The sequence below is a fragment of the Notothenia rossii genome, assembly GCF_949606895.1.
Source record: "Notothenia rossii genome assembly, chromosome: 3".
NCBI classification, from domain to species: domain Eukaryota; kingdom Metazoa; phylum Chordata; class Actinopteri; order Perciformes; family Nototheniidae; genus Notothenia; species Notothenia rossii.
The window spans coordinates 93466197-93488069 of record NC_136901.1 but is presented as its reverse complement, the minus strand read 5'-3'; the positions used below and the strand labels follow the sequence as shown (position 1 = coordinate 93488069).

General features: G+C 41.3%; 1 protein-coding gene across 2 annotated transcripts; it reads left to right on the top strand.

Moving 5' to 3' along the window:
* Positions 1 to 102: 102 nt before the first annotated feature.
* On the top strand, positions 103 to 18687 carry LOC307032713 (uncharacterized protein). 2 transcript variants are annotated; one of them, XM_079670884.1, is made up of 3 exons: positions 103 to 1713; positions 2329 to 2394; positions 13898 to 18687. In XM_079670884.1, exons 2-3 carry the CDS (start codon positions 2362 to 2364, stop codon positions 15014 to 15016), a joined length of 1152 nt encoding a protein of 383 aa, XP_079527010.1. In that variant the 5' UTR covers positions 103 to 1713; positions 2329 to 2361; the 3' UTR covers positions 15017 to 18687. The 2 variants fall into 2 exon arrangements, with proteins under 2 accessions (XP_079527010.1, XP_079527009.1); XM_079670883.1 differs by lacking the exon at positions 103 to 1713 and having other exon boundaries at positions 2076 to 2394.
* Positions 18688 to 21873: the final 3186 nt, after the last annotated feature.

Here is a 21873-nt window from a genome sequence, read left to right as displayed (position 1 = left end):
AAGAAGAAGAATAATAAACCGAGAGAAGAAGAAGAAGAAGAAGAAGAAGAAGAAGAAGAAGAGGAAGAGGAGGAAGAAGAGGAAGAAGAAGAAGAGGAAGAAGAGGTGGTGGTGAGTGGATTAAACACACGCAGAGGTTTCATTAAGTGTATTTACACCTGTTTGCTTAGTTTACAGTTAATCACGAATCAGAAGTTATCTTTTTTAACACAGCTGTAATATTGGAAGAAAGAAACTCACAAAAAAACTTTAAAATGTGCGCCAAAAATATTCTCAAATTATCTTTAAATAAAGGCTAAAAGCTATTGGCTAACAGCTCAAGTCTAAAAGCCATCGGCTAACAGCTACAGTCTAAAAGCTCAAGTCTAACATGCAACGTCTAAAAGCTATCGGTTAACAGCTAAAGTCTTAAAGCTAACGGCTAACAGCTAACAGCTACAGTTATTATTCCAGTTCGGCTCTGGGTGAGTAACAGTTGATTTGTAATGCTAAGCCGACTTTATTTTAGTTATTTATTGCACCAGTTGTCTTTAAGACAGTTTGAGTTGTTGTGTTGGTGCTCTTTACCATAGATATAGTTTTAAATATATGCTTATTTTTCCCATTGAAGTTTTCAATATATAGCATTTTTCCCATTGAAATGAATGGGGTTCTTCAGTTAGCAGCTAACGCTAAGCTAAGCGACGGTTTAGCTCATTAGATAAATACATATACTTTATTAAAATAATTATTTACCTTAAACTTAGAAATGATTGTGTCACAGCAGAAGTGTTTTCAGGCATTACGCAAGTTAAGCATATTTAAAAGATACAATAAGATATAATAAAAATGAAGCATTAGCAGCAAGTTTACACACGGGACACATATCACTAGAGTATCTAAAGAATACACAATATACAGAAAATACTGTATACATGGAGTACATTAAACAGTCTTACTTGCTAATGTTTGCTTTCTGTGTTAACTTAGTGATAGTTAATGACACAGATAGCGTTATAACCGTGGTTCAAACAACCGTTAATGTCACTTTCTATGTGAATAAAGTCATTTTAATCAAATAAAAGTGAACAAACTGTAAGTTAGAATGTAAGTTGCTACACAGATTATGATGAATTATATCTAAATATTTGTATTGTATTAATAATAATTTATACAGAAAACCAACTTGTTATCGTAATGGTTAAAGTCATTTGCATGTAATGTTAATAACTATCTGACCTTTCTATCATTTTCTCCTCTGCTTAACATCACATTTACTAAATGGATCAATTTGGAACATGTTTACGTCTCAGCAGCATAGATGAGACAAGGCACTGCACATGATGTGATAAAACAATAAATATAAACATCTAAAAATGGAACATATCATTGAATAAACTTTTTGAATTCCTCATCTTCACTCCTGACAGTTTCCCACCTGAAGCAGCTCTTTGGTCTTCATCAGGACCCAGTGTCCCCAGAGAGGACCTGAAGCAGCTCTGTGGTCTTCATCAGGACCCAGTGTCCCCATAGAGGACCTGAAACAGCTCTGTGGTCTTCATCAGGACCCAGTGTCCCCAGAGAGGACCTGAAGCAGCTCTGTGGTCTTCATCAGGACCCAGTGTCCCCAGAGAGGACCTGAAGCAGCTCTGTGGTCTTCATCAGGACCCAGTGTCCCCAGAGAGGACCTGAAGCAGCTCTGTGGTCTTCTCAGTGTTTCCAGCTTAAAAGAAGGTGTGTGTGTGTGTGTGTGTGTGTGTGTGTGTGTGTGTGTGTGTGTGTGTGTGTGTGTGTGTGTGTGTGTGTGTGTGTGTGTGTGTGTGTGTGTGTGTGTGTGTGTGTGTGTGTGTGTGTGTGTGTGTGTGTGTGTGTGTGTGTGTGTGTGTGTGTGTGTGTGTGTGTGTGTGTGTGTGTGTGTGTGTGTGTGTGTGTGTGTGTGTGTGTGTGTGTGTGTGTGTGTGTGTGTGTGTGTGTGTGTGTGTGTGTGTGTGTGTGTTAGGTAACTCCTTTATGTTACAGGATGAATCCTCAGTTTATTGACTTGTTGTTTCTAGTCTCCTCCTGACTTACAGAGTCCTGGAGCTGTGGCTGTGAGTTTCTCCTCTTCAGTGAAGCAGCTTTATTACTGTCTCCTGTTGTCGCAGACAAAGTAGCATTACATGGAAATATTCAAGTAAAGTAAAAGTACCTCTAAATAGTACTTAAGTACAGTACTTGAGTAAATGTACTTAGTTACTTCTCACCTCTGCTATGAACCTACGAAGTAGCTGTAGATTAGTTTTGTTGTGTCTGTCTGTTGTATTGAGTTGTCTTGTTTTGTGTCAGCTGTAGTTGTGTTGATTATTTCAGAGACCCATCCGGAGAAGGAGAACTGAGAGCAGCATGGAGGAGAACAAAGAGACCCCTGGAGCTCAGGTCAGTGTGCACTTCCTCACAATATATTCCTAATTCCAGTGTTTCCGCCAGGCAGGCGTCTTGCCGTCATTTGACGCCCTCATTCAGCTCGGAACGCCCTGAACTCGAGCCGAGGGCGTCCAACATAGTTTTTATCGCTTGAAGTGACGAAAAAGGACAAGGACATCCCTCTGTTGGAGGGGCAAAGGAGTCTGGTGGGATTCTTTTCACCGCCAGCAAAGCGTGTTCCTGTGCTAGTGGAGCACGCGCGTGAACTGCGAGCGCCGGAGCCTCGCAGCGGCGAAACTGAGGCTCTGGTAAACTGTGTTAACGTGAAGATCCGTTTGGGAGCCGAAAGAGCCGGCTCTTCTTAGTGAGCCGAGCCAAATGATCCGACTCACTAAAAACAGCCGGGATTCCTATCACTAATACGTTAAGAGATAGTATCTATAAGGGACGGCTCAATTCAAAATTCAAGTCCAGGGTTTCCCACACATAGACTTTACTTGGGCCGTCCAGGTTTAACGGCCACCAAAGTATATTTCCCGACCCATTCATTATTATTTTTGTATCCGTCTGCGAGCACGACGCCATCTGCAATCGATTTGCTAGTAGACAATGATCTCTCGCTTGCTGTACCTGTTCGCTCTGCTATCGCGTGGAGGGTCTGCTAACAAGCAACCAACAGAAAGGTTCATGTTAATGTTGTTGCACCTCATGAATGCCTAACACTGTTATCCCCAAATGCCTAACGGCCCGTCCACACACAGGCATGAAAAAAATCTTTCAAAGCTTCGCCCATTCGTTTGAATGGGGTGAGTGACGTAGAAGATTTGTAATCTTCGCCGAACTGCATTGTGGGGAGCGGAGCATGGCTTTGCAAGCATCGTGAGCATCAAAAGTTGAGCAATGTTCAACTTTTGATGCTCCCGATGCTTTCGAAGCTGGCATCAGCCAATCAAATCCCGTTTATGCAAATCCCGCCAGTACAAGCGCTAGCCAATCAAACCGCGTGCAAGCTGGGAGAGCCAGACCGCATTTAATTTCCTCATATTCCAAACGAGATATTACGGTAGCAAATCACCCGGTTCTTACGACCAGAACTATTTACCGGGATACAAACCGGAGGAACCAGGCATGGAGGGAGGTGGCAGAGACAGTGGGTGAAACTGGTAGGTTTTCGCCTGTTTGGAGAGTTTATATCCAGTTTACTTCGTTTTAACATTGCTATTGCTTTGTATGTCGGGGGCGGGAGATTCATGTGATTGGTTGTTGGTCGCGTTGCTTGCAAAAAATCGCCAAGCTTCAGACACGCCCAGCATCAAGATTTTTCAAGATTTTTTTCATGCCTTTGTGTGGACGGGCCGTAACACTGTTATCCGCAAATGAAAGATCACAACCTGTTTTGAAATATACAATATGAATTAGGCTTGGGCGGTATGACGGTATTACGGTATACCAGGGTATTTCGAAATACCGTCGGTATGATTTTCAATACCGTGACGTCACAGACTGTGCGCCAAATCACAGATGCGTTTCATTCTATTACACTGACACTGAGTTTTGATAGGGACGACATTGGTTGTAATGCACAACACGCGCCAGCAGAGGGCAGGGGAGGGCAGTCCGTCTTTCCCGCTCTCAGAGCTCAGCACAGAGCTGAGCTGAGCAAGATGGCGGCAGCATTTGCCGGCCCCGAACTCGGACAACTAGTAAAAAAGAAAAATGTCTCTGCGCCTGTTTGGGACTATTTTTGGGTTTACTCGTCGCCAGTGACTTCATCCAGCACAACGAGAGACAGAGGCACTTCTTTGGGAATGTTTAAGACGGGGTGAGTGAGTGTTGACATTTTTTAATCCTATGCAACTGGTTGATGGTTTTGTAGTGGAGGTCGGACGGTTTTAAAAACGAAAGCATTAACGTGCTAAACATTCACGCGAGTAATCCAATGAATCAAATGGAAATAAGGTTTTTAACACATGCACGGAATAATATTGCCAAACTAGTTAGTGAATATAGCAAACTTTATTCAATAAGTCAAGTATTTACTCCTGGAAAATGTTTATGTATGATGATATATTGTTAACTTAGCTCACAATGGAAACAACGTCGGACATCTACAAACGCGTCCTGTATCCGATCTCAAAATGTGCCATTTGCACAATGTGTCATGTATGCAGCCCTTGTTTTGCACTTGCGCGCATGTCGCGGCACTTTGCGAGCGTGTACCGGCTCGGGCTGCATTTTAAACCGAACATATAATATACAGTTCGAAACATCTATTTGCCGCCGAATGCCACCTCGCTCAAGTCGACCCAAGTCATACCGTCATATACCGTATACCACGGTATGATGTCAGCAAGGTATGACGGTATGAAAAAAATGATACCGCCCAAGCCTAATATGAATGCACATTATGGTTAGATAGAGGTTAGAACGTTGTTGTCTACGATTCTTTATTGTCAGATCAAGTCTGAAATGTGACTTGCATCACAGCAGCTCGTTGTGTAACATCAACATAGACACATAAAACAAACACAATACATGAGGAACAAACATCAGTGCATGACATTAAGGATTTTGGCAGATGGCCCTGCTGGCCATCTAAGCTAATTTACAGATGGCCCTGAGCCCAATAGAGATTGCCCTTAAAAATGCGCGCGGACGAAATGACGCACGAAGGGTTTGGGGGGCCTCCCCCTAGAACATTTAGATTTTTGCAGGTCTTAGATGCTGTCTGGTGCATTCTATGAACTGAATTATAAGTTGAACCACCACAATATTACAATTTCAATTGTATTCTTCATTTCACTTGTTTGTGTTTGCTCTCTTGCATGCCCTGCATAGCTATAATAAATACTTAAGTTGTTGGTCAAGACACTTTCCATCTGATGAAGGCAAATGCCTTCCCAGATGTAAAAAAGTAGAAAACATTACATGCAGTTATAACTGCCAAAACAAACATTATTTACGCTATTATGGCCCCTGTTAAAAATGTTTGTAACGTTATCTACTGTAAGTTGGTCGAAGGAATGCCTCCTCATCCGGAAGCTGACCGAGCAGCAGCAGTCGAGAGGAGCCGAGCGCATCCGCGAAGCACACAAAATGGCGACGTCAGAGTTCCCGTTCTAAATCTAAATCTCTTCGGTCAAAATGTCCGGTCAAAATAATTTCCCTTTAGCGCAATACCGCTTCAGTTGTGCCACTTATGTGACAGACAAGAAGAGTATGTGACAGACAAGAGTAGTCAATTCTAATGTCTAACACTTAATGTGGAGAAAGAGATGTCCTGGATGGGTTGATTGTGCGTTGATCTGTTGCTAATGCCTCGGGTTTCCGGTGGGCATGTAAACAAATGCATAATGCTGCGCTATACTTTGTGGCCTCACCCAGTTGCATAGCGACACTTATTGTTTAGGTCACGGTGTCTTTTAATAAGCAGGTAGTCATATCATTAGCTAGAACTAGCTGGATCTGATTGATATGGACATAAACGCGAGTGAAGTCTAATCTGACGGGACAGAGAGATCAGCTGCTGCTGATGAGTCGACACGCAGCTCTGCATGATCACATGCAGCGGTGAGCAGACAAAACACACACTTCAGGTTAGAATATCACACGTAGCTATTTTAATTACCTCTCAAACTACCGTAACTAGTTATAGATATGTTTAGTTTCACTGTCGGGTCACTCATTACTGGATCCGCAAGCTGCATGATACTGGCATAATAGATTGCCCGATCGGGCAACCAGCAGGTGAGGCTTCATGGCCCAAGCTAAATACTAGATGGCCCCGGGCCATCGGGCAGCCCTTAATGTCGAGCACTGAACATGTAACATAACAGCAGGATCAGTGAGAGCTGCTCAAAGAGCCTTCAGCGTGCATCTGATCCGGATTCAGCTCTGTGTTTATTGAGAGGATTGACTGGAGCACAAAGGATGCTTCAGGCTGACTTTAGTGAATCTCCATTAGATGGTAGCACTTCAGATTCTCTGTTAGAGCATGCTTTGGGTCCCAGATGATGCTGTTGGACAGCCTCACAGGTTATTATGGTCTGTGAGTCAGAAAGTCTCTGACAGGGTGACCAACAATCTTTGAGCAGATTTCTAACAGGTGGAGCAGTTTTGCCGAAGTAACAACATGCTCATACCGTTTAGTAAAAACCATGAATTAATGCTTTGACAAGTCTGCAGACAGACGGCAGGCGAGAAACCTTTTAAAATGCGTGTTTTCTGAATGGAGATCGGCTAAGCTAACGCAGTATATGCTCCGACCGTCCACACTCCCAACAACGGCCTACAGACATAAATAAACCAGCGACTGTATTCGCCATGACACAGACAGTCTGTGGTTTGTACTTGTTTCACTTGTGTCTAGTTTCTGAACAGATATGAGGAGCTGTGAGCTCTGAGGGCTAACAGCTAACGGTTGATGTTGGTTGTGTTGTTCACATTGAAGATGACGTCACGGCTCCACCTACACTGCGTTACTATAGTTACTGCCCCAGTTTCTAAACTGTATTGGAAACGCAGGATAAAGTGAGCCTGGCCTACCAAGGCCTACCTATACCGTACTAAGCAGTGCGAGGCCCTGCCGTGGAAATGCGCCATACGTGGATGTCATTGAAGACCTTTACAAGAGCAGTCGCAGAGCTGTGGTTTGGAGGAAAGCCTGACCGGAACACATCCAAACAGCTATTTAAATGCAAGAAGTTACTCAACTGTTGAAAAACAACTTTTTCAATGATTTTACCTAGAAATGGGAGGTTTGATATGGGCCTGTAATTGTTCATTACTTTAGCATCTAGATTATTCTTTTTTAAGAGCGGTTTAATGACTGCAGTTTTCAGAGCCTGTGGAAAGACACCTGAGTGAAGAGACTTGTTTACTATGTGAAGTAGATCTGAGGCCATGCAAGCAAAAACATCTTGGAAAAATCCTGTTGGAATAATATCAAGGCAGCAGGAGGAGGATTTTAGAAGTTGTATAATGTCCTGGTTTTTATCATTAGTCTGATGGAACTGTGTCATGGTGTTTGAATTGAATTTTAGGTGGACACAGAGACAACACCTTTGCTGTACCTGATGCAGAGGCACTGACTGCTTGCCTGATTTTCTGAATTTTGTCAGTGAAGAAGGCAAAATCATTGCAGGCCCTGGTGGATAGAAGTTCAGAGGCTACTGCCACTGGGGGGTAGGGCTGTACCCGAATAATCAAATATCCGAATATTCGTTCGTTGGAGTACTATTCGGGTTTCAATTTCGTTATTCGGATATTCGTTTTGTTTGTTTTTTCCGGGTTTTTCCGGGGTTTTTTTCAAATGAGAATTTATTGAAATCTCCAATATCAACGTAAGAGCTTGTTCGGGGGGTGCTAACACTTAACCATAAACATTATCGTTTACTTTCTCCCTCTTTATATGTAGATATTACTTTTCTCTGTCACGTTGTTTCCAAAGCAACAACAACTTCCTGTCAACAGCGCTACCTCTCCTTCAAAATAAAAGCATGTCCATAAATAGGAAGCCAAGCCAAATTACACTTAGGACATATACAACTGCAACGAAAGTAACAAACACAATGCGATATCCTTTTCAATTTCAAAGAACACAAATTGGGTTGATAACTATAAAACAACAATACTGTAGAATAACAAATTGTATGCCGTGAATAAACCAAAATACACGTGTTGAAGCGGTTCGCTGCTGATTACTACGCCCCCCCCCCCCGCTGGCCGAATATTCGAATATTCGCTGCTGATTACTACCGAATATCCGGAGCCCGAAAAATGGTATTCGGAACAGCCCTACTGGGGGGTTAGTTAGTCTGTCGACAGTAGCAAACAAGGCACGTGCATTGTTTTTGTTTTTGGCAATTATGTCAGAGAAGAAAGACTGTCGGGCAAATTTCAATTCCAAATTATAAAGGCCAAGTCTCTCTTTATAGATTTCAAAATGAACCTGGAGATTTGTTTTTCTCCACATACGTTCAGCTTTTCAACACTCTCTTTTTTCTGTTCTCACGGTCATGGCCTTTCTCCATGAAGATATTTTCTTGCCAGTCACTTCCTTTACCTTAGTTGGAGCTGTGGCATCTATAACATTTTTATTGTTGAATTAAAATGATCTACTAGCTCATTTAGTGAGATGTTAGCAGGGGCAAGTGTGGAACAAACATTCAGAGTAAACATTTCCCTAGTATTTTCAGTTAAATATCGCTTTGTGGTTACCTCTTTTTGAACATTTGTGTGAACAGAAATAGAGCTCTCAAAGGAATGATCAGAGAGTGCAACATCAGTCACCACAACCCCAGAGATATTCAGACCCTTTGAGATCCTTAAGTCCAGAGTGTGCCCCTTATTGTGCGTGGGCTCCGTCACATGCTGAGTCAGTCCATAGTTATCAAGACAGCCCCTCTGTCCTGGGGGTTGTCAACATGGATGTTAAAATCACCAACAATGACTAGATGGTCAAAGTCAAAACACACTATAGACAGCAGCTCAGTAAAGTCATCAAAAGAAGCTAAAAGAAGCGAGTAAAGAGCACAGCTGAACTCCCACAGCCCTGGGGGGCCCCTACATTGGTTGTGATGGCAGATGACAGGGTTTTGTTAACCTTCACAAGTTGCTCTCTACTGGTGAGGAAAGCGGCATACCAGTAAATCAGGTATGGATTTACTTCCATTTTGGCAATTTTTGACACCAAGATGTCTGCTTGAATTGTGTTGCTGCTGAGAAGTCTAGGAAGAGGCCTCTTGCATAGGTGTGACGTTTATCTAAATGTTTAGTGATGATATGAACCAGAGTAGCAACAGTACCACCCCCTTGCTTATAGGCAAATTTGTATAGATCAAGTATTTCTTGTCCGTCACAATAGGTTTAGCTGAAGAGGTCATGGTTCTCATGGTGTCCCACACTTTTTGGGGGTCTTTGGCTTTAAAAGCATTTCCCAAAAGCTCTCTGTGTGCCAGTTTTGATTCCCTCAATTTGACTTTCAGTTCTTTCTCTAAGTGCTCCGATAGCTATTTTCCTGTTTTTTATAACTTTTTTTAATGTCCTTAGTCACATATGATTCATTACTTGCATAGATTTGTATTTCTTTAGTGGGAACACAGAAGTTAATATAGTCTTTAGGGATGCTCGGATCGATCGGTCACCGATCGAGATCGGCCGATACTCACTCTCTACCGATCGATCGGTGCTCTCTAAACATGCCGATCGCATGACGTAAAATCATAGACTGTATATATATCTGGTTGACTTCCCTTCAGTTTGGTCTTATACACTGGTATCATATTCACAACATTATGATCAGAGTTCAGTATTGGTGGTCTGTATTTAGACACATAAGAGGTTTCTCAATACTGAAATTTCCCCTCCTCGACTCCTCGGTCCTCCGGTAGTGACCCGGTAATGAATTTCAGCGCGCCATTTTGAAGGACATGTCATTTCTCTAAATAAGGATCGAGGAGGCTCTCTGGAGGAGCTCTAACCGAGGAGACACTGATGGGTCCTCCACGGATGCATTTCCGGGAACGGTGGAGGCGTGATGCACGGCCGGACTTATCTCAGCCAATGACAGCTCTGCATGCATCCCCTGGATATTATTTTAGAAACTGCTTTCATCACGTTGCGATGTTTCCAGAGAGAACAGCTGTGAGGTCCGTGCAGAAAGCAGAGCAGTGTGTATAATAGGGGTGTAACGGTTCACAAACATTTCGGTTCGGTACCTACCTCGGTTTTTAGGTCACGGTTCGTTACGTTTTCGGTACAGCAGAAAAAATTATCAAATAACATATATATATATATTTGTATTATTATTAAACTTTGAATAATGTATTAACTCAAATAAATATAAAATATAATAAAAGAAACATTAAGGTGCAGCATTTTGATGAACTGTAATAATCTGTATTTGAACTTTACTGCACTAGTACTCACACAACATAAACTATTAGTTTTGGGTTTTTAATTATTATTAAACTGAATATTCACTCAAATAAATACAAAATATAATAAACATTAAGGTGCAGCATTTCGATGAACTGAAATAATCTGTATTTGAACTTGCAACATAAGGATATTTGGCGTTTGTAATAGCTTTGGCTCGGTCTAAACTTTTTGCGAGTGGTGGAGGCTTAAATGCTAGCGGGAGTTGGGTTTGCACTTCAGTCTTTTGGTACCGGTGATATTCACGTTCGGGTGATGCCTTTTCAAATGAGTGCAAGTTTGATGTATTGCCAGCCGCGTAACAATTGTTAGTTGAACAATGCCGACAAACAGCTTTGGTTCGGTCCACCTGTCTTTGCCTGTCATCCTTGTACGTAACTGCAAAACCAAAATGTTCCCAAACCGGAGACTTCAGGAGACTTCAATGATGCTGAAGGATTTTCGAGCTCAACTTTATTTGCGTTCGCCATTTCGCTAGTTCCTCAAATGACTGACTAAATTTGAACGCATCCCTCTGACCAGCTCTCATAGTATGCCTCTCGTCCAATTAAATGACTTGCTCGCTCTGACGCGTTGAACCCAATGTGAGCAAATTACTCTGAATGCTGAGGAAACCTGAGATTGATTCCAAGAAGTTGTTCACGTTCTCAATTTTTTTACGTTTAACGGTATGTTCGTTCGGTACACACGTGAACCGAACGGTACGGGTACGTATACCGTTACACCGCTAGTGTATAATATATATCACTCAGTATAACAGGCCTACTCTCTTTATTTGCTTTAGTCGATATTTTTCTAAGACCATTTAGTGCTTCACATAATAAAATACACAACGGCTGTAGCCTGATTATGCTTTACGAGCTGTAGTAGGTGTGTGTGGTACAGTGTGTAGGTGTGTGTGGGGTACAGTCTGTGTGTGTGTTGTACTGTGTGTGTTTTAAAGTGTGTGTTGTACAGTGCGTACGGCGGACCGACGGGTCTCAGTTGGTTTGGTGTCCTCTTTTAATAGCCTATGTGTAAATACAACTTTTGGCCCGTAATTGAAATTCCCCATTTCAGCGACCAGAGAGAGGGGGGGGGGATATATCCAGTCTCCGATTGTGCTACGTCATTATGAGAGTGCTCTCATACTTGTTTGATTCTGAAATTGTATATATTTATATAAATGTGTGTGTGTCCGCATCTGTAGCCTGTTATTGTCTCATTATACCGCACTGTGAATGAATTCAAAGTAAATATATAAGTCATCATGAACACATCTGTCCATCAGACAGAGGGCTGCTGTGTCTCCTGTCCTCATTAATGGACGTCTCTTTAAAATGACCGCTCAGAGGAGAGGAGTTCTCATTTCTCTAACCGCCTGCTGCTTCCCCTCTCTCCTCGGTTCCCCTCCCTCAGTTCCCCTCCTCAGTCCTCCGCTCGCATCTCCTGTGGGCGGGACTAAGTATCGAGGATAGGAGTCGAGGAGGGGAAATTTAAGTATTGAGAAACCTCTATTGGCTCCTTTATCATTAACAAAGCATTTGTCCAGGATATTCTCTTTCCTGCTGTGATCCCTAACATACTGCTGGAACCCAGGTAACACAGTCTCCAGGCGACATTGCTTCAGGTCCCAGAGCATTATTGCCAGTGGCTGAGTTGTAGCTCGTGAACACAGTGTCCTCTGCCGCTGGGAGGCACATAAACAACAAACAGTAAAATACACCCGAATTCTCTGGGCAGATAAAAGGGTCTTAACGTCATGCCGAGAATTTCTATGTTGGGATTGCAGGTTTTACATTTGGCTGAGTATGATCGGCACTACAGATCATTAATATACACACAAATACCGCCTCTTCTGGTTTCCCCCGAGTTCGCATCACTGTCTGCTCGAACAAGGGTGAATCCAGGTACTTCAAAGAGAGATTCAGGCTTTGTAGATTGTAGCCAACTTTCCGTGAAACATAATAAAGAGGCCTCAAGAAATTCATGACGGTACCTTGTGTATGTCCTTAGTGTGTCCACGTTGTTGCTCAATGAGCGCAGGTTTGTGAGAATGATGGATGGAAGTGGTGGCCGGCTGAATCTCCGCCGTAGGCGATTCTGAACGCCTCCCCTCCTTCCTCATCTCTTTTTCCTGGTGTTTCTAACCGGCTCCCGAGGGATTTCATCCAATATCGAAGAGCACAGGTGGCTTGGTGTATTCGTAGGAAGCCGATCGCATTTTAGCTCTAGCATAGCCTCGCGGCTGTAGCAGCGTAGAGGCCGGGGCTCCTCGCCATACCTGTTCGTGCTGTCACTCAGGTGTGTCTTGGAAAGTTGAATTGCCAGACATGTTCTGCAGAAGGCAAATGTAATCCACAGGATCAAAAGCATGGTCTCTCAAAATGACGTTTCATACAGACACAATAAAGTTTAAACAATAATTAGACCAAAAAAACTAAAACAAGACGAACGGAGCATACTGAGACTCGCAGTGACAGGATGCCGTCTCCCTCTGTCTCCTGAATACCAGGGGTGGGAGTAAGTCATCCATGTGCAAGTCTCAAGTTACTGGGGTGAGAGTCAAGCAAGTCAAGTCCTACGAAATCCTGATGAATAACCCCAGTTTCCGCATTTAAATCAGTTAAAAGACAGTGGTTATGAAACTAGGGTTTTATTTTCAACATTAACAACAATGAAGAGTGAGGCTCTGAAATCATAAAACAGGCAATAGGGGGAATAATTGGGCAGTATAGTGTGTGTGTGTGTGTGTGTATAGAGGTGCGTGTGGTTAAAACGTAGCAGCCTGCGGTCGCTCGCTAGCTGTTCTAATGAAGGTAAACACAGTGAAGGCACAGCTCTTTGCGGCTGGTACTGCTCTTCTGAGATTCTGCTGAGTTACACGTTACTGCCTCCTGGTGCTGCGGAGATTTCATGAAGTGAAGGAGGTTTTTCTTCTATAAAACAGCTGTGGGCAGCAGATACTGAGTCACAGACTCTCCTGTGTTGCCGATCTGGTGCTTGAACAAATAACTCTACACCCCTGGTCGAAATGTCCCTAAAATGAAGTCCGAGTTTGAAATATATCTCAAATAATGTATGTATTTCCCCACATAAACATAACAGTCTGCAATGAAACGGCTGTCTCCTGTGCGCTCCACTTCCTACTTTCTACTGCGAACGAGATACTTTCTCTTTTCTTTTTTTTTCATTGCCCTCTAGGGGCTTAGTAAATGCAAATATTTTATTTTAAAAAGTAAAGTCCTTTCGAGTCATCTGTCTCAAGCCTAAGTCAAGTCTCAAGTCATGAATTCAAAGTCAAGTCGAGTCTTTTATCAATGTTAGTCAAGCAAGTCTCAAGTCAAAAAATATGCGAGTCAAGTCATGTGACTCGAGTCAAGTCATGTGACTCGAGTCCCCCACCTCTGGTATATACTTTGGTTAGAATATTGCTGTATTACTGTATCAAATATAATACAAATATAATAAACACAAACAGTTGATAAGTAGTATTTTGTTAACTCAAGGTTTATATTAAGTGAGTTTTTATTGTGTTAACTTGTCTATTTATGCTTTTTAGATTGACTTTCTCTCTTTCTCTGTCCGTCTGTTCTAGAAACCGAAAGGAAGAGAGAGACGTCACAGCTGTCAGCAATGTGACAAATCCTTTACAACATCTGAACATTTAAAGAGCCACCTGCATATTCACACGGGAGAAATACCATATAGCTGTGAAGAGTGTGGGAAAACTTTCACTACATCAGGTGCTCTCAAATCACATCAACGTATTCACACTGGAGAAAAACCTTACAGCTGTGAAGAGTGTGGGACAACTTTCACTACATCAGGTGCTCTTAAATCACATCAACGTATTCATACTGGAGAAAAACCGTACAGCTGTGAAGAGTGTGGGACAACTTTCACTAGATCAAGTGATCTCAAATCACATCAACGTATTCATACTGGAAAAAAACCTTACAGCTGTGAAGAGTGCGGGACAACTTTCACTACATCAAGTTATCTCAAAACACATCAACGTATTCATACTGGAGAAAAACCATACAGCTGTGAAGAGTGTGGGACAACTTTCACTAGATCAAGTCATCTCAAAACACATCACCGTATTCATACTGGAGAAAAACCGTACTGGTGTGAAGAGTGTGGGAAAACGTTCACGAGATCAGATGCTCTCAAATCACATCTTCGTGTTCATACTGGAGAAAAACCATACAGCTGTGAAGAGTGTGGGGCAACTTTCACTACATCAAGTTATCTCAAAACACATCAACGTATTCACACTGGAGAAAAACCGTACTGGTGTGAAGAGTGTGGGAAAACGTTCACTACATCAAGTTATCTCAAAACACATCAACGTATTCATACTGGAGAAAAACCATACAGCTGTGAAGAGTGTGGGACAACTTTCACTACATCAAGTGCTCTCAGATCACATCACCGTATTCATACTGGAGAAAAACCGTACTGGTGTGAAGAGTGCGGGACAACTTTCACTACATCAAGTTATCTCAAAACACATCAACGTATTCATACTGGAGAAAAACCTTACAGCTGTGAAGAGTGTGGGAAAACTTTCACTACATCAGGTCATCTCAAAACACATCACCGTATTCATACTCGAGAAAATCCGTACTGGTGTGAAGAGTGTGGGAAAACGTTCACTAGATCAGATGCTCTCAAATCACATCTTCGTGTTCACACACTCTTAAAACCATAGTGGTGTTAAGAGTGTGGGAAAACAATTTCTTAAAGTATTCACCTTAAAGGCCATGAGCGAGTTTCACTGTTCATTAATCTGCCGAGTAGTTAATGTTGTGACTTTAAACTTTGATTGGGATGTTTTTGATAGTTCCTGTTGAGTTAGCAGTCTGTTCTGGTCTAAAAGAACCAATGATTCATGTATCTAGAACATATTTACGATGTTTTCAGTTTGATCCTATTCTCTTGTTGAAATGATCAGACTAGCAAAAATAAAATGGCCTTAGAAACAGACTCGCAACCCTGCATATCTGTTGTGTTTTGCAGCATATTATAAACATGTCATTCCCTTATTTTCAAATACCACAGGTTGTGTCGTGATGTATTTGAGGTGTACTGTCCACATTACAGATTTGAAGTCGTGCAGTCAATGTATGCAAAGTGTTAAGGACCTTGGTCTCTGAGACTCAAAAAGGCCTTTCTCGCCTACCTGTCCACTTTGCATACCTGAGATCCTGCAGTCATTTCTCAAAGATGGTGTGTCATATAGGGTGGTGCAATCTCCTGATAAGATTGTATTATAGTGGAAATCTGAAATCCTAGAAAACAAGATAACATTAGGATAATCAATTTATACAACCCATGTCCAAATCTAACCACTGATATATTTAAAGAAATAGCAGGAAATAAACATAGGAAGGACGTTTGGTGTGGTGATTTCAATGCACACAATAGTCTATGGGGCAGCAACCATACAGACAGTAACGGAAATATAGTGGAAGAAATGCTGGAGGAAAGAACACTGGTATGCCTTAATGATGGACATGGCACAAGAGTAGATGTACACAGGGGGAAAGTCTCATGCCTGGATCTGACATTAGTGTCAAACTGTTTGGTTCATACATGCAAATGGTTTGTTTTGAATAACTCCACTGTAGGAAGTGACCATTATCCAGTGCTTACTAAAATGAATAATAATGTATATATGCAGGAAGGAAGTGTAATAACCAGGCGGTGCTTTGCTAAAGCTGATTGGGGGAAATGTAGGATATGGTGTGAGGAGTCGGTACACCTGCTAACATCAGAGGGAAGCAGAGAGGTCATTACAAGCCACAGAACATAACATATACTGAATGCAGCAGAGAACAGTATACCCAAAGCAACAACCAAAGGTAGGAAGACAGTGGTGCCATGGTGGAATGAGGAATGCAGCAGGGCTAATAAAGAGCGAAACGATGCATTTAGAGAATTAAAGAAAAACACGACGCAAAATAATGTGATAGAGTATCAAAGGAAAAGGGCAGCTGCTCGAAGGACAATCAAATATAAAAAAAAAAGAGAACATGGAGAGAATTGTGGTCTACCATTGGCAGAGTAGTAACATTAGGTGATGTCTGGTCCATGTTTAAGCAGATGAGTGGGAAAAGGAAATCCCTTAAAATTCCAGCCTTGGTGGATGGGGAGAGGCTGGCAGTGACAGATAAAGAGAAGGCAGGTATGTTAGGAAGGACACTTGCAGCAGTACATAGTGGGGAGCATCTCAGTGATATCCATAGGCAGCAAAAACAGCAGTTACTAGCAGAGAATGAGAACGTGAAGGAGAAGAGACAGGATAATAGGTCAGCTCTGGATGTGGAATTAGTAAGAGTGAGTAATGATGTGGAAAACACATTGAAAATGAAAGAGATAATGGCAATAGTGTACTTTGACATTGAAAAGGCGTATGACTATGTGGAGGGATGGGCTACTGATCAAATTGGGTAGAATGGGTATTGGACGGAGAATGTTCAATTGGGTAAGGGCCTTTTTAACAGACAGGACATTTAGAGTAAAGGTTGGAGCAGATATTTCCAATTATTTTGAAATAGGAAATGGTATTCCCCAAGGGAGTGCAGTCAGTCCAATATTATTTAACATCATGATTAATTATATATTTACATGCTTAGACACATGCATACAATCGGCTCTGTACGCAGATGATGGGGCTATTTGGATGAGGGGAAGAACTGCCCCATACGTAATGGAGAATATAGCTAGAGCGATTAAAAAAGTGGAGAGGTGGTCATATAACTGGGGATTCAAAATGTCAGAAAGCAAGTCATGCTACATGGTATTTACTAGGGATGCACCGAATATTCGGCCACCGAAAATAGTTAAAAAGGCCCTTTCGGTTTTCGGCCTAAAGTCAGAGAACAGGGTTACGTTGATCATACTCCGCTTATTTGTCCGGGTGTTTTGATTTCAAGTGGTGGAGTAATCCCGAAGTGGTGAAAGTCTTTGCAGTTACACCCCCTCGAGAAATGTCAGCTGAACACGTTATACAAATCGCAATCTGCGGCTCTTTCTCTGATATTATAAAATATCTCCAAGAAGCAGACATGTTAGGCTTGTTTGAGATGCGTTGCGGCTCGCCTCGAAAGTAGACGAGAATAGCCGATCGCAGCCGGGGGAGGTCTCAAAAAGCTCGACTGAAGTCGGACAGCTCCGAGTCGGCTTCTTCTTCTTCTTCTACTTCTTCGCCTTCTTCTTCTTCTCTCGGTTTTTTGGCGGATTGCAAACAACTTTAAGGTGCATACCGCCACCTCCGCAGTCGGCTTGACTCGGTTTGCATTTATAAAGAATGCACACATGTGTTTTAATCGTTAATGTCATATTATGTACTAAGTAAATACATTTGTTCCTGCTCAAGATTAGATTAAACTCTATTGTTGTTGCACAGATTACAGGTACTGAGACAACGAAATGCAGTTTAGCTTCTAACCAGGAGTGCAACAAGCAGTAAAGTGAAAAGTAATGTACACAATCTAGAATAAAATATAGAATGAATTGAATGATGAATAAACAGTGAGGGGTATGAATACACACAGCAGCCTGTGAGCAGTATGAACAGTGTGTATGAATATGCTAAGATGTATAAAGTATGAAAACGGTAAGCAGTGCAAGTATAGTATAACATATGTAGATATTAATTTCATGATGATAAACATTGGGAACAATGATGAAAAATGTTAATGGAGGGGGCGACGTAAAACTGACACCAAACAACAACAGACTTTTGCCGAGCCAATTGGAGAGCTTCATCAGCAGCAAGGGGTAAAACCCACCAATGAGCGCTCAGCTGGAGATACCAGCGAGTCCTTTCCCATCAAGCATTTTGCTTCCGCAGCCCGTGGAGAGGAACTGCGCCGCCTCGCCGCGCCTCGCTCTCAAGGCTGCGGGCGTGTTTGTCCCGCGAGATTTCAACGTCTCATGTGATCGAGCCTCCAGAGCAAGTCGGACAAAATGACTAACCATCATGCAACGTACGAACAAGACGTTGATCGAAATTGCGCAGGTCTGCGCAGGTCTCGCTTGTCTCAAACAAGCCTGTTGGCTGTGAGCCAGCCGCGAGCATGGTCGCGCGCCGTGCTTGTCGCCGCGTTTTGATTACGTCATCACAACAACACGTTAGGTTACCAAACTTATAGGTGCATTTGTTGTTGTTGAAGGCCTGGCTGTTACAGTCTTTATTTACACTATTTTGTTGTAGGCCTACTGGCCTAGATGTTTATGCAGTTTTAAAGCACCTTGGCTTTGTTCTGAATGCACTTTGTTGTAGATATCCTACAGAGAAAAGAAAATGCACTTGACTTGGAATTAATGTACTGTATGCATTCAAAATTGCTGAATAAATGTTTTATGGACCCATAATAGTGATTATTATTTAAGTTAAGTTTTGCCATAATCATGTTTTTTTCCATAATGAGGTAGCTGAACAACATTGGTGAAAAATGTATACATTATATATATATATATTTCTATTTCTATTAATCATTTTCGGCATTCGGTTTTCGGCCAACTGTTTCCTATTTTCGTTATCGGCTGTGTATTGGAGCGATAAAGTCATCCTCTATCAATGCAGTTCTGATAGAAGCACGAGAGACGCCTCTGGAGATCAGAAGAGAGAGGCTTGCTCTGTCATACTGGGTCAGACTACAAGGAAGTGGAGAAGGAAATATTTCAAACAGAATATTACAGGATTGCTGGGAATATGCAAAATTACAGGGACGTGGGTTTGGCTGGATGAGTAAGGAAAGAACGAGGGCATATGGAGTGGAGAATATCACGCTTGCCAAAGCAACCCCATTTAGCAGTGTTCCCCCATGGCTGTTCCCAGAAGCTAAAATAGATGTGAGTATTGTAGAAAGGAAAAAAGAGTAGCAAATAAATGAAGTGGGAATTAAAACGAGTATCTGAACGAAAAGTACTACAATTACCTACAAATGTATACAGATGGTTCTAAGAACAAGGAAGAGTGTGTTGGAGTTGGCATATACATCCCAGACTTTAAAATATCTATTTTAAAAAGAACGTCTGATCAATTATCAGTGTATACAGCAGAAATGCTTGCTGTAATAATAGGATTGCAGTGGGTTGAAGAGGTCAGACCAGAAAGGGTGGTGATATGCACAGATTCATTGTCCATATTACAAAGCATACAATCAACAACAACAACTAGGGAAGACATTCTCATAGAACTGAATCAGAGCCTGTTAAGAATGCACAGAAGCGGCATAGATCTGCAGTTCTGCTGGGTGCCTGCTCATGAGGGGGTGAAAGGGAACAAGTGTGCTGATAAATTACTAAAAAGTGCACTACAAAAGCAAATAACATTACCAGTTCAACTTGGAGAAGGAGAAGGAAAAGCAGTAATTAAGAAGAAAGGGATGGAGATCTGGCAGAAAGAAAGACCAGAAAGGCAAGGACTATCACAAAGTACAAAAGACAATTACAATTAATATTCATAAAGAAAGAAATAGAAGGGAGGAAATCATGATGACTAGACTCAGAATAAATCACACGGCTTTGAATAGTACGCTGTATATCATGGGGGAAAGTGACAGTAACAAGTGTGGGAACTGTGCAGTAAAAGAAGATGTAGAACATATATTGTTACATTGTGACATCTATAAAGCTGAAAGAGAAAAACTAAAGGATGAAGTTTTAGAGGCAGAGAGGGAGTGGAGTGTGGTTGGTGTTTTGGGAACAAAAGGAGAGGGAGTAAGAGCTACCAGAAAGGCACTGTTTCAATTCTTGAGTGAAACTGGGGTAGGAAAAAGAATTTAACATTAGGTCAGGAAAGAACATAGATTTGTTTTTTGTTTTATTTATTTCATGGTTGTATTGATTTATTGATTTATTTTAATTTAATTTTGATTAGAGCATAAGTTAAAGAGTTGGAATGATGTGATGATACATACTCATGGACAGTAGGTGGCGGTATGCACCTTTTAAGTTGTTTGCAATCCGCTAAAAAGCAAGAGAAGAAGAAGAAAAGCAAGAGAAGAAGAAGAAGAAGAAGAATAATAAACCGAGAGAAGAAGAAGAAGAAGAAGAAGAAGAAGAAGAAGAAGAAGAAGAAGAAGAGGTGGTGGTGGTGAGTGGATTAAACACACGCAGAGGTTTCATTAAGTGTATTTACACCTGTTTGCTTAGTTTACAGTTAATCACGAATCAGAAGTTATCTTTTTTAACACAGCTGTAATATTGGAAGAAAGAAACTCACAAAAAAACTTTAAAATGTGCGCCAAAAATATTCTCAAATTATCTTTAAATAAAGGCTAAAAGCTATTGGCTAACAGCTAAAGTCTAAAAGCCATCGGCTAACAGCTACAGTCTAAAAGCTAAAGTCTAACATTCAACGTCTAAAAGCTATCGGTTAACAGCTAAAGTCTTAAAGCTAACGGCTAACAGCTAACAGCTACAGTTATTATTCCAGTTCGGCTCTGGGTGAGTAACAGTTGATTTGTAATGCTAAGCTGACTTTATTTTAGTTATTTATTACACCAGTTGTCTTTAAGACAGTTTGAGTTGTTGTGTTGGTGCTCTTTACCATAGATATCGTTTTAAATATATGCTTATTTTTCCCATTGAAGTTTTCAATATATAGCATTTTTCCCATTGAAATGAATGGGGTTCTTCAGTTAGCAGCTAACGCTAAGCTAAGCGACGGTTTAGCTCATTAGATAAATACATATACTTTATTAAAATAATTATTTACCTTAAACTTAGAAATGATTGTGTCACAGCAGAAGTGTTTTCAGGCATTACGCAAGTTAAGCATATTTAAAATATACAATAAGATATAATAAAAATGAAGCATTAGCAGCAAGTTTACACACGGGACACATATCACTAGAGTATCTAAAGAATACACAATATACAGAAAATACTGTATACATGGAGTACATTAAACAGTCTTACTTGCTAATGTTTGCTTTCTGTGTTAACTTAGTGATAGTTAATGACACAGATAGCGTTATAACCGTGGTTCAAACAACCGTTAATGTCACTTTCTATGTGAATAAAGTCATTTTAATCAAATAAAAGTGAACAAACTGTAAATTAGAATGTAAGTTGCGACACAGATTATGATGAATTATATCTAAATATTTGTATTGTATTAATAATAATTTATACAGAAAACCAACTTGTTATCGTAATGGTTAAAGTCATTTGCATGTAATGTTAATAACTATCTGACCTTTCTATCATTTTCTCCTCTGCTTAACATCACATTTACTAAATGGATCAATTTGGAACATGTTTACGTCACAGCAGCATAGATGAGACAAGGCACTGCACATGATGTGATAAAACACTAAATATAAGCATCTAAAAATGGAACATATCATTGAATAAACCTTTTGAATTCCTCCTCTTCACTCCTGACAGTTTTCCACCTGAAGCAGCTCTGTGGTCTTCATCAGGACCCAGTGTCCCCAGAGAGGACCTGAAGCAGCTCTGTGGTCTTCATCAGGACCCAGTGTCCCCATAGAGGACCTGAAGCAGCTCTGTGGTCTTCATCAGGACCCAGTGTCCCCATAGAGGACCTGA

Coding starts and splice junctions, on each gene's coding strand:
- LOC307032713 (XM_079670884.1), top strand. CDS start 2,362: ATGGAGGAGAACAAAGAGACCCCTGGAGCTCAG. Junction 2,395..13,897: donor AAGAGACCCCTGGAGCTCAG/GTCAGTGTGCAC, acceptor CGTCTGTTCTAG/AAACCGAAAGGAAGAGAGAG.